Raw genomic sequence first — 20,299 nt, forward strand, 5'->3', positions numbered from 1 at the left:
CTCGTTGAGCCCGCCCCGCGCGCCTCGCATCCTTTGGTGGGTGGTCACGTTTCAGCCCTGAGTCTCCAGCCGCGGCTGCCCGGCCGGCGTAGGCGCGGACTACACTTCCCAGAAGGCGCCGCGGCACCGGCCCGGAAGCGGGGCGCGGGAACAGGGACGGGGAGGGAAACGAGGGGTGGGGCGGACCCGGCTGCGGCCTCGTCCCTGCCCCCTGCCCTTATCCCCGCCCACAGCTGCGGGCAGAGGTTGGGCTCCAAGACCCGCGGGGCCGGCAATGGGCGTGCAAGCCCACTGGTACGCGCTGCCCATCACCCATTCTTTCCCGCAGCCAGCACTGAGCGCATCCCATGTGCCAGGGGCTGATGCTTGGGATGAAAAGGAACCCATCTTTCCCAGAGGCTGCGGTCCAGGAAACCCGACCCAGAGTGGAAGAGGTCGAGGGTCCGTCCGGGCCAAGCCCCCGCGCGTCCTCAGATTTGTCGCCCGCTCCCCTGCTCCCCACAGCCGTGACCTACCTGCGTGTCACATTTTGCGTGCCTGTTTGCTGGTGTGGTAACCCCAGTTGTTCCTGGCACGTAGTAGGCCTCAAATAAACGTGTGATGCTGGAAGGAAGCGGGTCCCACCCTCCTCCGCCTCCCCCTGCGTTTCCCGAATTCGAAGGCCGGCTCCGGGCGGACTTGGCGAGAGCTGGGCGCTCCGCGGGTGCGGGCGAGGCGTAGCGAGCCTGGTTTTCCCGTCTGGAGAAGGACCCCCGTCATTTTTATAGAAGGTTCCGGGAAGGGGCCCTGCGGGGCTATGCCTGCTGTGCCAAGCAGAAGCTTGGAGGGGAAGGGGAGGCTGGGGTCCCGAGCAGAAGAAACGCTGTTCTGGGTTTGGAAGCCGGTCCAGACCCTGCGGACCACAGAGCGCTCTGCCTGAGCAATATCGGAGAAAAGGAAAGGGGATTCCTAGCTCAGCCGCCCAGGGCTGGCCCTTGCAGCCGCGCCGGCTGTGATCACCTCCTAAAATTCCGGGGTACGATGCTGACACCCCTTGACCCGGTCTCCGAGGAAAGGCGCGCGCCTTCCCGGGCAAAGCCTCCTCGGTCATACTCGAGACACCTTAGACAAAGGACCGGCGTGTGTACTGAACAAGGACTTGGAGATATCACCAGGGCCCCACCTCGCGAAAAGGGAAAACTTAAAAGTCCAACATCTCATCTCAAGAGCCCTACAGGCCACAGCCCTCAGGGTAAGTCCCCGCCAGGGCTTTAGGCCGGGTCCCACCTCCCTGCCGAAGTGAGGTGGGCTCCTCACAGTAATGTGTTCCTGCACCCAGCTCCTTTCCACCGCCCACCCTCTGGCCCTTGATCCCTAAACTTTAAAATCCCCTAAACCTGGCCGGGCACGGTGGCTCAAGCCTGTAATCCCAGCACTTTGGGAGGCCGAGGCGGGTGGATCACGAGGTCAAGAGATCGAGACCATCCTGGTCAATATGGTAAAACCCTGTCTCTACTAAAAATACAAAAATTAGCTGGGCATGGTGGCGCGTGCCTGTAATCCCAGCTACTCAGGAGGCTGAGGCAGGAGAATTGCCTGAACCCAGGAGGCGGAGGTTGCGGTGAGCCGAGATCGCGCCATTGCACTCCAGCCTGGGTAACAAGAGCAAAACTCTGTCTCGGAAAAAAAAAAAAAATCCCCTAAACCAGGGGTCCCCAACCTTTTGGGCCCAGTTTTGTGAAAGAGAATTTTTGCATGGACGGGGAGAGGGGTTGTTTTGGGATGAAACTGGTTACATGTCAGATCACCAGGCATTAGATTCTCCTAAGGAGTGCTCACCCTGCATCCCGCATTCACAACAGGTTTCTGGCTCCTACTAGAATCTGTCACCTGCTGATCTGACAGGAGGCTGATCCCAGAGATAATGTGAGCCATGGGGAGCGCCTGTCACTACAGATGAAGCTTCCCCTGGCTTGCCTGGCCGCTCACTTCCTGCTGGGCTGCCCAGCTCCTAACAAGCCAGGACTGGTACTGGTCCACAGCCCGTGGATTGGGGACCCCTGCCTTAAACACTTGCATAAAGAAATCTCCATCCAAGAAAGATGCACCTTTGTTTTAACATGTGTAGGTTCTTGGCACCTCTGATTCAAACTTCCACTTCCTGGCTAGGCTTCCTGCCCTGTTTGTGGACCATCAGTCACTAAAAGCCATTCACCAACATGAAATTTGCTGCATGGCCAATTACTTAAATTATGGAGACACTTCCTGGCACTCCCACCCCACAGATTTTAATTGCACTATTGACCTGGTACATCTGTATTAACCTCAGTCCCTATGTGTGTGTTAAAAAATAGTGGTGAAGTCCAGTCCTGAACCGGGTTTATTGGGTGGCTCTGGGGACAGACAAAGGCAGGAGTAGAGATAAAACACATCTTTAAAAAATCCTTGCTGGGGGCAGGCATGGCGGCTCCCGCCTATAATCCCAGCACTCTGGGAGGCCAAGGCTGGCAAATTGCTTGAGCCTGGGAGTTCCAAACCAGCCTGGGCAATGTGGTGAAGCCTCATCTCTACAAAAAATACAAATGTTAGCCAGGTGGAGTGGTGCACCCCTGTAGTTCCAGCTACTTGAGAGGCTGAGGTGGTAGAATTGCTTGAGCCTGGCAGGCAGAGTTGGGGGTGCAGTGAGCCAAGATCACGTCACTGCACTCCAGCCTGGGTGACAGAGCAAGACCCTGTCTAAAAAAAAAAAAAAAATCTACAATTTAAATTGGTTGTTTAGCAAATTGATACTCGGTGGTTTAACTTTCACCCTATTTGGTTTTTGGCTATCTGGTCATCCTGTGACTTGACTTTTGGTGAACTAGTCAGCAGTTTTCCCAAATGAATCTGCTAGTTTTCTCTAAAGGCAAATTGTGCTGGCCAATCCTCCATGTGAAAATGGCTGCGACTTTAAAATATTTTCTAATTTTCATTATGATTTCTTTTTCCACCCATGAGGTTATTTAAAAGTACTTTTTAATTTCCAAATGCAAATCTTTTATATGAGTTACCAGTTTGCTTTTGAGTTTTGCCTTATAGCCAGAGAATGTAGTATGTGATGTTGATTTTTTAGAATTTTCTGAGACTGCTTTTGGGCCAAGTGTGCAATAGATGTTTGAAAATGTTCCATGTTTGCCTAAAAGAGTACATATATTCTAATACTGGTGTAGGATCTAGTGAGGGCTGTAAAATCAAGCTTATCGATGACTTTGTTTATGGCTTCTATAGCTTACCATCTTTTTTGCCTTTGGAACGATCAGCTACTAAAGAGGTGTTAAAATCTCATATCAAGATTGTGCATTTTTCAATTTCTCCCTGAATTTGTGACAAGTTTTGCTTCCTGTATTTGGAGGCTATGTGCTTACAAACTTAGAATTGTAGCCGGTTGCGGTGACTCACGCCTGTAATCCCAGCACTTTGGGAGGCTGAGGCGGGTGGATCACGAGGTCAAGAGATCGAGACCATCCTGGTCAATGAGGTGAAACCCCATCTCTACTGAAAATATGAAAAATTATGGCTGGGTGCGGTGGCTCACGCCTATAATCCCAGCACTTTGGGAGGCTGAGGCAGGTGGATCACGAGGTCAAGAGATCAAAACCATCCTGGTCAACATAGTGAAACCCCGTCTCTACTGAAAATACAAAAAATTAGCTGGGCATGGTGGCGCGTGCCTGTAATCCCAGCTACTCAGGAGGCTGAGGCAGGAGAATTGCCTGAACCCAGGAGGCGGAGGTTGCGGTGAGCCGAGATCGTGCCATTGCACTCCAGCCTGGGTAACAAGAGCAAAACTCCGTCTCAAAAAAAAAATAAAGTTCTTTCAGTAAGGATATGTTAGAAGTAGATACTTTCTGTTATATAAAATGTCTTACATTTTTCTCACTCTTGAACGATAGTTTAGCTATGGAGAGAATTCTAGGTTCCAGGAGAGAATTCTCATTCATGCCTTCAATATTTTATTCCACTGTCTTCTGACTTTAATTGCTGCTGTTGAAAAGTCTGCTGTCAGTCTAATTATTTCTTTGCATATGATTTAACTTTTCTGGCTTCATTTAAAATCATCTCTTTACCTGTGGTATCATGAAGTTTCACTGCAGTTGACTAGGTATGGGTCTCTTATTTACCTTTCTTGGAACTCATGAGTCCTAAGTCTGAGGTGTCACATCTTTGTACAAGTCTGGAAAATTCTCAGCTATTATATCTTTTAATATTGCCTCTTCCCCATTATACCTTCTTCTTGTGGAATTTGTATTTGACATATGTTGACCCATTTATTCTGCTCCATCTCTTTCAGCTACTCTTTCATATTTTTTATTTTTTTACCTTTGTGCTTCATTATTAGTAATTTTTAAAAGATATATATTCTTTTACTCCTAAATCTCTCTTTAGCTTTGTCTAATGTGTGTTTAATCTGTTAATTAAATGATCAATTTTAGTGACTACACTTTTCATTTTACACGTATCTGCTTAAGCTTAAAAAAAAAAAAATGACAGGCCGGGTGCAATGGCTCACACCTGTAATCCCAGCACTTTTGGAGGCCAAGGCAGGCAAATAAAGGAGGTCAAGAGATTGAGACCATCCTGGCCAACATGGTGAAACCCCATCTGTACTAAAATACGAAACTTAGCTGCGTGTGGTGGCGTGTGCCTGTAGTCTCAGCTACCTGGGAGGCTGAGGCAGGAGAATCACTTGAACCCAGGAGACGGAGGTCACAGTGAGCCAAGATTGTGTGATTGCACTCCAGCTTAGGCAACAAGAGCAAGATTCCATCTAAAAAAAAAAAAAAGAAAGAAAAAAGAAAAGAAAACACAGGTGTCCACACTTTAAATTCCTCATGTCTTTAAGATTTTTAACTGTTCTTGCTTTATAGTATCCCTCTTGATCTGACTTTATTACTTTATTTTGTTTGGTGATTCTCACCCAAAATAGGCTTGTTCCTTGTATATTTTATTACTTTGAAGTGTGAGGCCATCTTTAACCAGGCTTTATCAGTAGGAATACTGTACAGCCTGGCTTGAGGGTATGTCCTTCAGAGTTTGTTTTTGCTTCTTTTGGATACTCTAGAATCATTGTTATCCTGAGCACTTTTTATGTTAACTCAGGTTGAGGAATTTCTGAACCATGTAGCTAGTATAAATTCAAAGCCCTAACAAGTGTGAAGATAGGTGTATGGTTATGGATTCTCAGGGGTGATGCCCTCCACCTCCCCAGGAAGAGGAAGATGTCTTATGTTCTTATGCGAGAGGATACATTTTTTTCTATGCTTTTACTAATATTATAAAAGTTTGACTTGTTACAAGAGAAGGGAGACTCAAGTCTTAAGCCAAATCTCCTATACTCACATGGCTGTGAAAACTGAAACACCTTGGTTAGCTTACCACAACCACCACAGGCATTCCCAGGGTCAGCCCATATTTACCTATCAGGGTTTTAGTTCATCCCCCACTGCCCCCGCCAGAGATATGCCTTACTGTTATGAGAGCTCAGAGACATGTGTAAGAATATACATTCACTATATCTTATCTTGTATTTCTGGGTGTCTTGAGGTAGGAGGAGTTTTGGATTATCTAGTTAAGAATGTTGATGGTAACAGAACATTTCATTTTAAAATAGCACCCCTTATTTTTTTGTTCAGCTATCCTTTTCATTGCTTGATCATTTCTTCACTGGACTATTTTGCTCACCATAGACAGTTCTTGCTTATTTCTGCCTTTCCTGTGTCCAGCATTGAGTAGGAATCCAGTGACAAGTGAATGAATGATTCCATAGATGAATGTGCAATTGAGAACCGCTGCTCTGATGTCGGGAGGCATTGTGAAGGTAGAGCAATGTCAAAGAGCCCACGCCTCTGCAGGGACAGTGGATTGGGGCAGTGTTATGCTTGAGCTGGCCTGCAGGAATTAGCACATCTTCCCAACTCCGTGTTCATGATCTCATATTTGTAGCTTGAAATTAGCCATGGTGGGATTATTTTTCACTCCGTGAAATTGGAAAACACTACAGATCACCCCCCACAGAGCTGGTCGTTAAACATTTACCAGCACATCACCGATTTGCTGAAAACCTGTAGAAAATGAAACAAAACCAGGCAAAGTAGAACAAAAGCTTTGGTAAGTGAAACAAAAAGTCCAGGTTGAAGGAATTTACCACTCCGAGACTGTGATGCTCAGTGACAGGGCTTGAAGTTGGTCCTGGCTTTGCCCCAGATTTAGGGAGGCTCAGTATCCTAAAATTTAGGATTGGAGAAGGGTGCTGAATCTTCAACCCAGCTCCAGAGAGCAAAACAAGAACACAGCAGGGGGCACCTGGATTTGAACCAGGGACCTCTTGATCTGCAGTCAAATGCTCTACCCCTGAGCTATACCCCCAATGGGAGTATAAGCCTAAGCAAGTTCTTCTATCTGTGCAGGCATGCCCACCATTCCTATAAAATTTTACCACCTGCTCATTCCAGCTGGGCCTCCTCAAAGCTGCCAAGCCTCCCTAACTACAATTATATCTCCCTGATGCAAAACAAGTGACAGCTCCCCTTCCTGTAGCAGCTTTCTTGCACTTTCTGGAGGACCAACACTGGCATTTAGAGCTGAAAAGCCTTCAGAGTCACTCATCTGTGCCTTTCCCAGTGCACACTTGACCACAGAGATTCAACATTAGTGTTCTTCCCAGGCACACAGACTCCTTTGTGGGTAGAAAGTCTCATAAGTGCTGAGGCAGGAGACTGAAGCCCCAGCCAGTTCCTGTTTAATAAATAGAATATAGAAAGAAGAATCTAGTTAGGAATAAGTATCATGAATGATTAGCTATTAGTCTTATTGAATATTAAGTATGAGTGATTAGATGTTAGTCTTATTGAATATTAAGCCTTGATTAAAGCCTTCTTGTACTTTATGCATAATTATCTAGGAAGTTCAGGTTGCTGTGGTAAGGGACTGATAAGGGACACTATGAAATGGCCACCAGGAAAGAGCGTTAATACCTGTTGAACATCGACTGGTGTTGATCAGCAGAGATAATCTGTTGAATGCCGAAACCAAGCCCTCTGTCACACCCGCGTAAGGGTTGCTGGAAGGCATGTAAAATCTCTATGGTAGTGCCAGTGCTTGGAGAAGCACCCACTACTCAGCAGACCTTGGAAGAGAACATTCCCTGTCCTTTCCCCACCTTACTCTTGTGGAAAGACTGATAGCAGTCAGCCCAACCCGCAGCTACTGGGGGCTTAATTGTCTCTATGTGGTGCTGTGCTATATTGGTTGCAATCTGTGTCTGCTTTCCCCTTCTACTTCTGCACCTGGTTTCTCTTTTGAAGATAGTAAGAAGTAGCATAATTTTGAAGCCTTTGTTCTTACTTGGCAAGTATAACACGAAGTGCTGATGCGTCTTGCTGCTTCTGCTTCAGCTACTTGAAAGTCCTGGGACCCTTGTTCCTTAGACACATGATCTGTTTGAAGAGTCACCCTACTTACCCTGCCCCTCGGTTTTGTACCTAATAAAAGTCAGAGTGTCCAGGTACTCAGGGCCGTTACCAGTCTCTGCGTACTGGTGGTAGTCGTCCCCTGAGCCCAAACTCTTTTTCTCTTGATCTCAGTGTATTGTGTCTTTATTTCTCCAGTCTCTCATCTCCGCACCCGTAGAGAATACCCTCTAGACCCAGCAGGGCTGGACCCTCCACTCCTTGACAGATTAAATCTACTTTCTGACTTTGGGTTCAGGACCCTGTTACTAAAAGAGACTCTCTTATCTTCTCTTGTACCTGTCTTCTATTGGGTCAAAAATGCTAAAAACTTCATAGGTAGAGCCATATAAATAGATTTATACACACCCAAGACCATGGAGGGGACTGGAATATGGACATAGAAAAGCAGGAAGGTGCTACACAGGAAGCATTTTCTGCAAGGAAAAGCTCATGGGAACTCCAAGATTTGAACTGGTGCATGAACTGGACCCCTGGGGCCAGTCCTCAGACTCCATGCCCCAGCTTCAGAGATCAACAAGGGCAGGTGGCAAGCACCAGAGTTTAAACCATGGACCATGGTAAGCTGCTTCTCCTCTGACTATGCTCTAGTTCAGTGGCTCCTAATTTTGGGGAGACATAGGGCACAGGGAGCTGAGGCTCAGGGAGTGAGACTGGCAGGAGAGGGGTCGTTCCAGGGGTGAGTACAGGAGGAACTGGGCTGGAGGAGAGCAGGCCTGGCCAGGCACTAAGAGTGCAGACACAACCTCTGCAGATGGCAGACAGGGGCAGTCCCACTGAGGGCAGGCTGCATTCACTCCCAGGTGTCTAGCTTGGGGATTTGGAGAGTTAGCACTGCCGATCACCAACATAGCACTTAAGAGGGAGAGGAGGTGGGGGAAGGGATAAGGGAGGAAGGAGAAGAGAAGAGAGAGGAGGGGAAGAGAGAAGTAGAGGAGGGGGAGAGAAGAGGGAAGAGGAAGTGGGGGAAGAGGAGAGGAAAGTGAAGGAAGAAGAGGAAAGGGAGGAGACAGAGGAGAGAGGAAGAGGAGAAGTTTGAGTGTGGACTTTCTGAGTGTGAGTTTTCTGCAAGAACTATGGAATGAGAAGAAGAGAATTTTGTTTTATATGGGCAGAGAAAAGAGTGGCCAGCAAGTCAGGCAGGAGGAGAAGCAGGAAGGAGCAGTGTCCTGAAAGCAAAGGGAGGAGAGTTCTAAGAAGAGGGAAGAAGGGGACAATAATATTTGTTTAAAAATCATAATAATAGGCCAGGGATGGTGGCTCACACCTGTAATCCCAGCACTTTGGGATGCTGAGGTGGGTGAGTCACCTGAGATCAGGAGTTTGAGACCAGCCTGGCCAACATGGCAAAACCCCATCTCCACTAAAAATACAAAAATTAGCTGGGTGTGGTGGCATGTGCCTGTAATCCCAGCTACTTGGGAGGCTGAGGGAGGAGAATCGCTTGAACCCAGGAGATGGAGGTTGTAGTGAGCCAAGACCACGCCACTGCACTCCAGCCTGGTCAATGGAGCAAGACTCTGTCTCAAAAAAAAAAAAAAAATACTACTACCAATAATAACATCTCTTACACAATGCATATTCTGTGCCAGGCATTGTTCTAAGTGTTTATATATATTTATTGGCAACTGAGTATTATCATTGGAAGGCAGTTATGATGGGAGAGAGGTAGCAGGTGGGCAGGGAAGACAGCCTGCCTCAGTTGAGGAATGAATGGAATTGACAGAGATGTGAACACAGAGCTGGGTGAGCACTTTTCTTCCCAGGGCTGGGATAGTAAGCATTTCAGCTCAGTGGCCCAGATGGTCTCTGTCGCAACTGCTCAGCCCTGCTGTTGTTCAAGAACAGGTATAGACAATAAGTAAATGAATGAGTGTGGCTGTGTTCCAATAAAACTTTATTTACAAAAACAGGGAGCAGACAGGATTTGGCTGTGGGCTATCTTTCGCTGACCTCTGAAATAGAGCACACCTCGATGAAGAAATGCCTGGGCTGGGCGCAGTGGCTCAAGCCTGTCATCCCATCACTTTGGAAGGCTAAGGCAGGATTGCTTGAGGCCAGGAGTTTGAGACCAGCCTAGGCAATGTAGCAAGACCGCACCTCTACAAAAAGAAAGATGAAAAATGTAGCTGGTCATGGTGGTGTGCACCTATAGTCCCAGCTCCTTGGGAGGCTGATGCAGGAGGATTGCTTGAGCCCAGGAGTTCGAGGCTGCAGTGAGCTGTGATTGCACCACTGCACTCCAGCCTGGGTGACAGAGCAAGACCCTGTCTCTAAAAAATAAAATTAAATTAAAATAAATAGAGAGGCACACCAAGATGGCTGTGAGGAGGCAACACCGGAATGCAGCTCCCAGCGAATGAGACACAGAGGGCTAGAAGACTTCACAATTCTAAGTGAGGTGCCGGGTTCATTTCGGTGGGACTGGTAGGACTCTGAAAATAGCCCAGGGAAGGCGCCAAAGCTGGGCTAGAGCCACCCAGGGAGGGTGAACCAAGACAGGGCGGCGTGTCCCCACCTGGAATGTGTAGCTGGCTTGGAGGGTCCGGGACTTCACCCTCTCGGTGCTCCAATTCGGATCCTGTGCTTACCTCATCCCTCCTACAAACCAGTCACGAGAGCCCTGCCAGACTGAGGGGCACCATGGGTTGTTGATGCAAATCTGAGTGATGGTTCCTGCCTGGTGCCCCAAGTTGTCAGCACGGGCCTGGGCGGAAGTTTGGACCAATGCCAGCAGGATGAAACAACCCATCCCACAGAAAGAGGTAGAGTTGCAAGCAAGGAAGCAGACTATAAGGCCTGGCCGGCTCCACCCCCACAAAACTCAAACTGAAGCCAGTGTGCCAGAGAGCTTGACAGTGAAACACCAGTTTAACCCCAACTGGGAAGATCGAGCTCAGAGAAGGAGAGACGCCATTGGGAAAGCCAGGCTAATTTCACCTGCAAACAAACCCCAGGGGAAGACCACCTAGGCAGCAACCTGACTGAATGGGAGGCAGCCCAGCAGCGCCTCTACAGGCCAAAAAAGATATAGCTCCAGCTGCAACAGAAAGGACATCCACTCAGATTCCTCCCAAAATCACCAACTTCAAAGATCAAAGGGAGATAAATCCACGAAGATGGGAAGAAACCAGTGCAAAATGGATGAAACCATCAAAGACCACAACACCTCTTCCACTCCCAGGGATCACAATTCCTCACCAAGGGAACAAAACAAGACAGAAAATGAGTTTGACAAATTGACAGAAGCAGGCTTCAGAAGGTGGATAATAACAAACTTCTCTGAGTTAAAAGACCATGTTCTAACCCAATGTAAAGAAACTAAGAACCTTGAAAAAAGGTTAGACGAAATGCTAACTAGAATAACCAGCTTAGAGAAGAACATAAATGACTTGATGGAGCTGAAAAACACAGCATGAGAACTTCACGAGGCATACACAACTTTCAACAGCCGAATTGATCAAGCAGAAAAAAGGATATCAGAGATAGAAGATCAAATCAATGAAATAAAATGAGAAGGCAAGATTAGAGGAAAAAGAGTGAAAAGAAATGAACAAAGCCTCCAAGAACTATGGGATTATGTGAAAAGACCTAATCTATGCTTGATCAGAGTACCTGAATGTGACAGGGAGAATGAATCTAAGTTGGAAAACACTCTTCAAGATATTATCCAAGAGAACTTTCCCAGCCTAACAAGGCAGGCCAACATTCAAATCCAGGAAATACAAAGAACACCACAAGGATATTCCTCAAGAAGAGCAACCCCAAGGCACATAATCATCAGATTCACCAGGGTTGAAATGAAGAAAAAAATCCTAAGTGTAGCCAGAAATAAAGGTCGAGTCATCCATAAAGAAAAGACCATCAGACACACAGTGGATCTCTCAGCAGAAACCCTACAAGCTAGAAGGGAGTGGGGGCCAATATTCAACATCCTTAAAGAAAAGAACTTTCAAGCCAGAATTTCATATCCAGCCAAACTAAACTTCATAAGTAAAGCAGAAATAAAATTCTTTTTTTTTTTTTTCTGGGGGGTAGGGAGTGCTGGATTGGGGTGGTATTTTTTTTTTTTTTTTTTTGAGGGAAAAAGAGAAAAAGAAGGGGAAAAAAAGAAAAAGAGGGAAAAAGGAATATTACTTCATTCCTAAAATGGGTTTCAATAATGGCCGATCAATATTTTGAGTGTTTAAAGTGGTTAATGCATATTTTATGTGTTTAAAATGGAGACCTCTATTGTGTTTATTTTTTCTGGCTCTGAGTTCAAGTCCTGGATATCGTTATCAATTTGTTGTCTCGTTGAATCTAAATCTCATTATGTGTCTTATGTATCTGGGTGTTAAGATCTCTTATTGTTGCATTAATCCTTTTACCCTTGCATCCTTGTAGCTTTGAAATCTATTTTATTAAGTGTGAGAATTACAACTCCTGCTTTTTATTTATTTATTTTTGCTCTCCATTTGGTTGGTGAGTTTTTTTTCCATCCCCTTGTTTTGAGTCTTTGTATATCTTTAGATATATCGTTAGATTTTGTGGATAATGTATATTTTATGTGTTTAAAATGGAGAGCTCTATTGAGTTTATTTGTTCTGGATCTTAGTTCCAGTCCCGGATATCGTTATCAATTTTCTGTCTCATTGAATCTAAATCTCATCATGGGTCTTATGTATCTGGGTGTTAAGATCTCTTATTATTACATTAATCTTTTTACCCTTGTATCCTTGTAGCTTTGAAATCTATTTTGTCAAATGTGAAAATTGCAACTCCTGCTTTTTATTTATTTATTTTTGCTCTCCATTTGGTTGGTACGTTTTTTTTTTCCAACCCTTTATTTTGAGTCTATGTATATCTTTGGATATACCGTTAGATTTTGTCTGTATCTTTTGATTGGGAGATTTGGTCGATTTAAATTTAGGGTTGCTGCCGTTTGATATTAACTGGCTATTTTGTCCTTTCGTTGATAAAAATTCTTCTTTATGTTAATGCTCTTTACTTTTTGGTGTATTTTTAGAAAGGGTCATACTGGTTGTTCCTTTCTGTGTATAATGCTTCTTTTAGAAGTTCTTGTAAAGCAGGCCTGGTGGTAATAAAATCTCTGAGTACTTGCTTGTTCCTAAAAGATTTTATTTTTCCTTCAAATGTAAAGCTTAAATTGGCAGGATATGAAATTCTGGGCTGAAAGTTCTGTTGATTAAGTATATTGAATATTGGCCCCCACTCTCTTCTAGCTTGTAGGGTTTCCGTTGAGAGATCTGCTGTAAGCCTAATAGGCTTACCTTTATGGGTAACTTGATCTTTCTCTCTGGCTGCCCTTAATATTTTCTCCTTCGTTTCGATCTTGGTGAATCTAACCATTATGTGCCTTGGGGTTGGTCTTCTTGAGGAATATCTTTGTGGTGTTCTCTGTATTGCCTGGGGTTGAATAGTGTCCTGCTTTGCTAAATTAGGAAAATTTTCCTGGATAATGTCCTGGAGAGTATTTTCCAGCTTGAATTCATTCTCTCCGTCACATTCAGGTACACCTATCAAGCGTATATTAGGTCTTTTCACATAGTCCCATATTGCTTGGAGACTTTGCTCATTCCTTTTTATCCTTTTTTCTCTATTCTTGTCTTGTTGTTTTATTTCATCAAGTTGATCTTCGACCTCTGATACCCTTTCTTCTGCTTGATCCATTCGGCTGTTTAAGCTTGTACATATTTCACTAAGTTCTCGTGTTGTATTTTTCAACTCCATAAGTTCATTTGTATTCCTCTCTATATTGTCTATTCTTTTCAACATTTCATCTAACCTTTTTTCCAAGTTCTTAGTTTCTTTACATTGGGTTAGAACAAGTTCCTTTAACTCCCAGAAGTTTCTTATCATCCACCTTTTAAAGCCTACTTCAGATAATGGAAGACAGTCCTTTTCCATCAGGGCTTGTTCCGTTGCTGATGAGTCCTTTTCCATCAGGGCTTGTTCTGTTGCTTATGAGTCCTTTTCCATCAGGACTTGTTCCGTTGCTGATGGGTTCTGATTTCGAGTATACTCGGCCTTCTTAGGCTGTTTTTTCCCCTTCATTGTGGATGCACCGCCTTTCTAATTAGGTTTCTGAGTCGACGTCCGACTTATTGATTCCCAGTGCTGGGATCCGAGCAACCCACTGTGGCAGCCTAAATAGCAGCGATAAAACTGATGGTGCTCTTCTGCCCGGGAATCTCTGGTCTGGCTTCCCTCTTGAGTCCGCAACAAGCGGCTCTGACTTCCCAGAGCTCCAAACTCTGGTCAGTAGGGGAAGCAGTCCCGTTGGCTCTGCATGAAGAGCTGCTGCGCCAAGACGCCGGCAAAACCGCTGTGGCGGCCACAAGAGTCGCGGTGGCGGCCACAAGAGTCGCGGTGGCGACCCGTGGGGCTCCTCCACTGGGAATCGGCTGATCGGTGAGTGACGAAAATTCGTCTAAAAGTGTGGTGTCGTTTCGTTCTCTGGGCTTTCACTGGGAGCTACAATCCTGAGCTGTTAGTGGTCGACCATCTTGGATCCTCTCAGAAATAAAATTCTTTACTGACAAGCAATTGCTGAGAGATTTTGTCACTCTAAGAACTTCCTTACAAGAGCTCCTGAAGGAAGTACTAAATATGGAAAGGAACAACCAGTACCAGCCACTGCAAAAACATACCAAATGGTAAAGAACAACAATGCAATGAAGAAACTGTGTCAACCAGCAGGAAAAACAACCAGCCAATAACAAAATGGCAGGATCAAATTCAAACATAACAATATTAACGTTGGATGTAAATGGCCTAAATGCCCCAAACAAAAGACACAGACTGGCAAACTGGATAAAAAGTCAAGACCCATTGTTGTTCTGTATTCAGGAGACCCATCTCACCTGCAAAGACTCACAGATACTCAATAGAGCAGGGAAAGCCTCTTACCTTTATAGTTAGAGACTTCAAGGGTCAGCAAGGCCCTCTCCAAGGAAAAACAAAAACCCAGTATGGCTCACTTGGAGCCATTCTGCTACTCTGAACCCAGGCTGGAAGCCAGGGTCTATGTCCCAGACTTGAATCTCTTTCATTCTTTTAGGACAAATGAAACCACAGAAAGTGATCTCTAAGACTTTGAAGAGACGTTGACCTTGAAGGAAGAAAAAGGAAAACCCGCTAAGTTAAGAAGCAACAACTCAGAAGAAAGGGCTAGGTGGAGTGGCTGGTGATTTAAGTGAGGGAACATGGTGTGTTGAGAGGACGGTAGAATCTGGGGTCAAACCTGAATGAGCTCGGGTGCTTGGGCAGGTTCCTCAGTGTATCTGAACCTCAACGTTTATTTCCAAATGAGCTTGCTCACCCTGGACTTGCTGGGTTGTGGTGAGAATTTGCTGGGGAATAACAGTTGAAGTTCCTTACCATACCTGGCATATAGTATTGCTGTGTAGAAGCCAGTTTCCATCTGTTCCTCTTCCATACTCCTCTACAAAAGTCAAAGTCGCACAGGCAAGGTGGCTCATGCCTGTAATCCCAGAACTTTGGGAGGCTGAGGCAGGCAGATCACCTGAGGTCAGGAGTTTGAGACCAGACTGACCAACATGGTGAAACCCCATCTCTACTAAAAATACATAAATTGGCGGCTCCTTTCTCTTCTGGCCCTAGGAGCTTTGGGAACCGCGGCTTGGGTGCAGACATGGCCAAGTCCAAGAACCACACCACACACAACCAGTCCCGAAAATGGCACAGAAATGGTATCAAGAAACCCCAATCACAAAGATACGAGTCTCTTAAGGGGGTGGACCCCAAGTTCCTGAGGAACATGCACTTTGCCAAGAAGCACAACAAGAAGGGCCTAAAGAAGATGCAAGCCAACAATGCCAAGGCCATGAGTGCACGTGCCGAGGCCATCAAGGCCCTCGTAAAGCCCAAGCAGGTTAAGCCCAAGATCCCAAAGGGTGTCAGCCGCAAGCTCGATCGACTTGCCTACATTGCCCACCACAAGCTTGGGAAGCGTGCTCAGGCACGCATTCCCAAGGGGCTCAGGCTCTGCTGGCCAAAGGTCAAGGCCAAGGCCAAGACCAAGGATCAAACCAAGGCCCAGGCTTCAGCTCCAGTTTCAGTTCCAGCTCAGGCTCTCAAAGGTGCCCAGGCCCCTACAAAGGCTTCAGAATAGATATCTTTGTCTGCCAATGTGAGGACAGAAGGACTGGTGTGACTCCCCTGGGGCTGCCATCTGCATGGGGCTGGAGTCCTCCTGTGCTATTTGTACAAATAAACCTGAGGCAGGAAAAAAAAAAATACATAAATTAGCCGGGCGTGGTGGTGTGTGCCTGTAATCCCAGCTACTCTGGGGGCAGAGACAGGAGAATTGCTTGAATCTGGGAGGCAGAAGTTGCGGTGAGCCAAGACCACACCACTGCACTCTAGCCTGGGTGACAGAGCAAGACTCCATCTCAAAAAAATAAAAAATAAAAAAGTGATCCATGTTTTTCTAGAAGTGACCTGGAAAGGGATCCTCTACAAGGGGGACCCAGATGTGTAGTCAGTGTCAGGGAAAGCATTAGGATGGGGCAGGGGACTCTTTAGCACCACCACCAGCACCCAGCCCTCCCCGCTCCTCCAGCCCCTCCACCTCATCCCTCACTTTCACAGGAAACAGTGCTTGACCTTGCCTTCTCTGTCAGAAAAAATACGGAGCTGCTTGGCTTGACCTCCTTCATTTCTTTAACCAACATTTCAGTGTATGTCATGTACCAGACATTGTGCTAGATGCTGGAATACAGAATGACCAGATTAAACTGGTTTTGGCCTCTGCTCCCTCCATGCCTCACACCCTGTCTTTCCCCATCCACACTCCATCTTCCCTCTCCTCTACCATCCTTTCTTTCCTAAAGTTCACCTCTCTCTCATGCTGTTGCTTCTGTGCACACCAGCTCCTGATTTTGGCTCCTGGTTCAGCAAACCTCCTCCTAGCTCTCTCTCCTCTATCTTCAATGCCTCCCTCTCCATAGAAATGTGCTAAGGCAGATTCATCTCATGCAAGAATGAACTGTGCTACAAGTAACAAAATTAACCTGAGGGTAGCTGAACCCAAAAGGGAGAATTTATTGTCACAACCAGTAATATCTTACGGAATGTTGGGGCAGAAATGCAGCCTCCATTTCTCTGTCCGTAGTGCAGAGACATGGTTGGTAGGGGCCAAAAGTGGATGCTACTGTATTCCAGGAACAGCAAAACTTATTAGAAATTACAGTTTTCCCCAAGAAGATGATAAATCAGGTGTGAAGTTAATGGTAGATGTCAAGTTGAGAGAGGAAGACAGAGCAAACTGGTAGTTGTTGAATTTCAGATGTACAGTGCAGCAGAGCACTTGCGACCTATGTGTGGAGTAACAGATACTCTGCTTAATTCTGGATGAAATTATTGATGAGCAGAATCTGAATCAGATGCAGGGAAAATGCTTCTCAACTCTTTGTTCTGCTCATCACTGATAACCTCTGCTCTGGAGAAGATACTTTCCATGCGATTAAGGCTTACCTGATGAGGCTTGTGAATATCAGAAAAAGTTTGTGGGCATCAGTTTCACCAGGTTCAGCTGCAGTCACCAAGGGTAGCGCCACACAGAAAAGCCTACTCCTAAATGTTAATTCACTCAGAAAAAATACGTTTCTTGATCACTGTGGAAGGAAGTAGTGGAAACGGGCACTGACAAAATGGCAGCCACTAAACATATGTTGTTTCAGCATCCTGCCCAAAGCAACAGGGAAAGTGTACAGGAGTCTGCTTTTTGATGTATGCCGGCTGCTAATGATGGCAGCAGCAGCCCATCTGGAGTGGCTGCTGCAAAGATGCCAACTGCAATGGGGTGGAGGGGCAGGAACAGGTGGGAGCCCTGCCTTTTATTGAGTTGACAGGATGGGAGCCCCACCCTCCCAGGCACTGGTGCAGCCATCCAGTCAGGGCTCTGGACCTAGGCATCCCTGCGGTCTCAGGGGCCCAGGAAACTCCATGTTTCCTCAGGCTTGAAAGTGCCTGCTCCTACTCCCAGGCCTCTCCCTACTCCCAGTGCCTGCTCCAGTGTGGAGCAGAGTTGTGGCTGAGCCTGGGCGCTGTCATGACCTGGCCGGACATGTTTGCATGGACTCGGGTTGACGCTGACATGCCAGCTCTCTGCCACCTCAGCCCCCTCCAGACTTTGGGCACTGAGGAGCACAGGATGGGGACTGAGGGCAGCTCAGTGTGGGCCTGTCAGGCACCCTTGGCATGAAGAACCTGGGTGCCATGGAGGGCAAGTTGATGGCAGGAGGCAGACAGGTTTTTGAGTGGAAAGGGGCAGGTTCTTGCCCACCTTCAAGCTAGGGATGGCTGGAAGCCTGAAGGCCAGGCTGTCAGTTCTGGGTGCAGTCCTCCCTAGGGAGTGAGAACTTACAATGCTTTTCCTGGGCTGCCCACGGCTATCCATGGACCAGTAAGCCCATACATCCTTCCTTCTGAGCCCATGAAAACCCTAGATTCAGCCTGACTTGGACAGATTGCCAGCCTACAAGCTATAGGAAGGAGCTATGCATTTCCGGTCTCCAATGAGATGTTCTCCTGCTCAATGAAGCTCCTCTCCACCTTGCTCACCCTCCAGTTGTCCATGTACCTCAATCTTCCCAGACATGGGACAAGAACTGGGGACCCACCAAATGGCAGGATTGAAAGAGCTGTAACACAAACAGCGTTGAAATATGCCTTCCAGCTCTCCAGGTAGCAGGAAACAGGAGAGAAGAGCTGTGGCCCTTAAGGGAGCCCAGACCTAGGGGTTCCCAGAGCCAGGACTGTAACACCCTCTTCGGGGCTCTGTGGTTTATGGCATCTCCAAGATTTTGGGTGCCATGTCACTTCCCCTGTCCATACACTAGTGCCCACAGTGGAAGCTGCTTGCCATACATCTGGTCCAGCACAGCCTTGCATGGGGCCAGAGTTGGTGCTTGTGCTGGTGCCTGGAGATGCCCGCTGCCATAGCAGCTGATGTACCTGGCTGTACACAGTGGCCAGACCCCACACTCACTTGCTTACACACCCCTGGCCACTCCACACCTGGATTGCTTGGAGGCATGGGATCCAGGGCAGTAATGTGGGCTGGTGGGCTAAGTGGCCTGAGCCACCTGCCACAGAGGTTTCTGTTTAGGGAAGAGGCACTAAAATAAATTCTGTGTCACTGAGAGCGCTTGCACGAGTGTTTGAAATGAGAGAGGAGATGAAAAGATGTCTTCAAAAGGCTGATAAGGACCATTTCTGTGACATAGAGAGGCGTGGCTCAAGAAGAACATCTCAGGCATTCACGTATTTTGAATACCCAGAATTTATCACACCAGGGCTTCAGTACCATGCTTTGTTGTTGTTTGGTTAAGAAGTTGTTGTTGTTTGCATCTGTGGTGCACACAGTTTGATAGTTGAGTGTCTATCTTATTCTCTATGCTTGATGGTTTTCTTCATCCATGGAAAGGAATCAATGGTGTGTTACTGGGCATATTTTGAAACCGCATTTCAATGCTACAAATGAATCTAAAGAAATACCTCCCAGAGCCAAAGAGTGGACTAGAAATCCATTTACTAGTGTCTCCCATGTTGGAATATTCATGTCTCTGGACTTAAGGACTTGTCAGTGTATTATCTGAGTGAATGCTGAAAGCAGTCTTTAGTGAGAAATTTAATTCCTGGGTTCATTTAACAGGAATACTCATAACTAGCTGCCACAGTCCCCAAACAGTTGCTACCATTCCTTCTAACCTATAAGTTATTATTCCTTGGGTGCTTGGCTCACACCTGTAATCCCAGCGCTTTGGGAGGCTGAGACGGACAGATCATTTGAGGTTAGGAGTTTGAGAGCAGCCTGGGTAACATGGCAAAACCCCATCTCTACCAAAAATACAAAAATTAGCTGGGCATGGTGGCGCACCCATGTAGTCCCAGCTTCTTGGGAGGCTGAGGCATGAAAATTACTTGAACCTTGAGAGGTAAAAGTTGCAGTGAGCTGAGACTGTGTCACTGCACTCCAGCTTGGGCAACAGAGTTAGACCCTGTCTCCAAAATAAATAAAAAATAAAAATAAATGTTTAAAAAGTTATTATTCTTAAGCTTAGTAGAAATAAATGAAATGAAATCAACAGATTTGTAAATTTAACCTAAGGTTCAAGCTAGCTATCTTTAAGCCAGGTAAAGATAATTTGGTGAAATACAGCAGATGATATCTTGCCTCTCACCATTGAGAAACAACCATTACTCATTTAAAAAATCATATTTTACTTTTTATTCTGATGAAGACAAATTGATTTATCTTTTTAAAATAGCTTTTGTCTTTTGTGTGGTTTAATTTGGAAGGTTTCCCCCACCACCACATTTAGTTATGTAATGCATCCAGAATCTACCTTTCTGTATGGTGCTGTTTTTGTTGTTGTTATTTTAGTATGGATAGCTAGTTATTTCAATGTCATTTGTTGAACAATTCAGAATTTTCCCCACTAGTTTGTAATACTACTTTCATCATGTATAGGAGGATCATATATTAATTATCCAACCTGAAACTTTTAAGAGTGAAAGGGAATGCTATTCACATTTATGCTGGAACGACAAGCATAAACTGGGACTGTCCCAAGTAAAGCAGGACATACATTCAGCCTTTTCAAATGCCAAGTTCCCACATGTGCATGGGGCACATTTTCTGTTCCATTTGTTTGTCTGTCTGTTGCTATGTTTCACCAGTTGAATTCCCTTTGTAAGTCGTGTCATCTGGTAGAACAAGTCCTACCTTCTTTTCATATCTGAAACTGTCACGGCAAGTCTTAAACCCCTGCTGTTCTTTA

At 46.0% G+C, this 20,299-nt stretch overlaps 1 protein-coding gene and 1 non-coding gene across 4 annotated transcripts in view; one reads left to right on the forward strand and one right to left on the reverse strand.

Moving 5' to 3' along the window:
* The first annotated feature begins 219 nt into the window (after positions 1 to 219).
* Positions 220 to 20,299, forward strand: part of LOC128928445 (uncharacterized) — a 60,009-nt gene continuing 39,929 nt past the window's right edge. For 2 of the 3 annotated variants that reach the window (XM_078343544.1, XM_078343542.1), the window contains exon 1: positions 220 to 1,231. In XM_078343544.1, coding sequence (XP_078199670.1) covers positions 1,021 to 1,231 — 211 coding nt within the window. In that variant the 5' untranslated portion in view covers positions 220 to 1,020. The remainder of the gene's footprint in view (positions 1,232 to 20,299) is intronic. The other variant, XR_013524160.1, reaches the window with a different exon arrangement.
* TRNAC-GCA (transfer RNA cysteine (anticodon GCA)) lies at positions 6,313 to 6,384 on the reverse strand. Its single transcript has one exon. It is a non-coding gene; the product is annotated as a tRNA-Cys (tRNA).

This window comes from Callithrix jacchus, chromosome 11, assembly GCF_049354715.1.
Source record: "Callithrix jacchus isolate 240 chromosome 11, calJac240_pri, whole genome shotgun sequence".
NCBI lineage: Eukaryota > Metazoa > Chordata > Mammalia > Primates > Cebidae > Callithrix > Callithrix jacchus.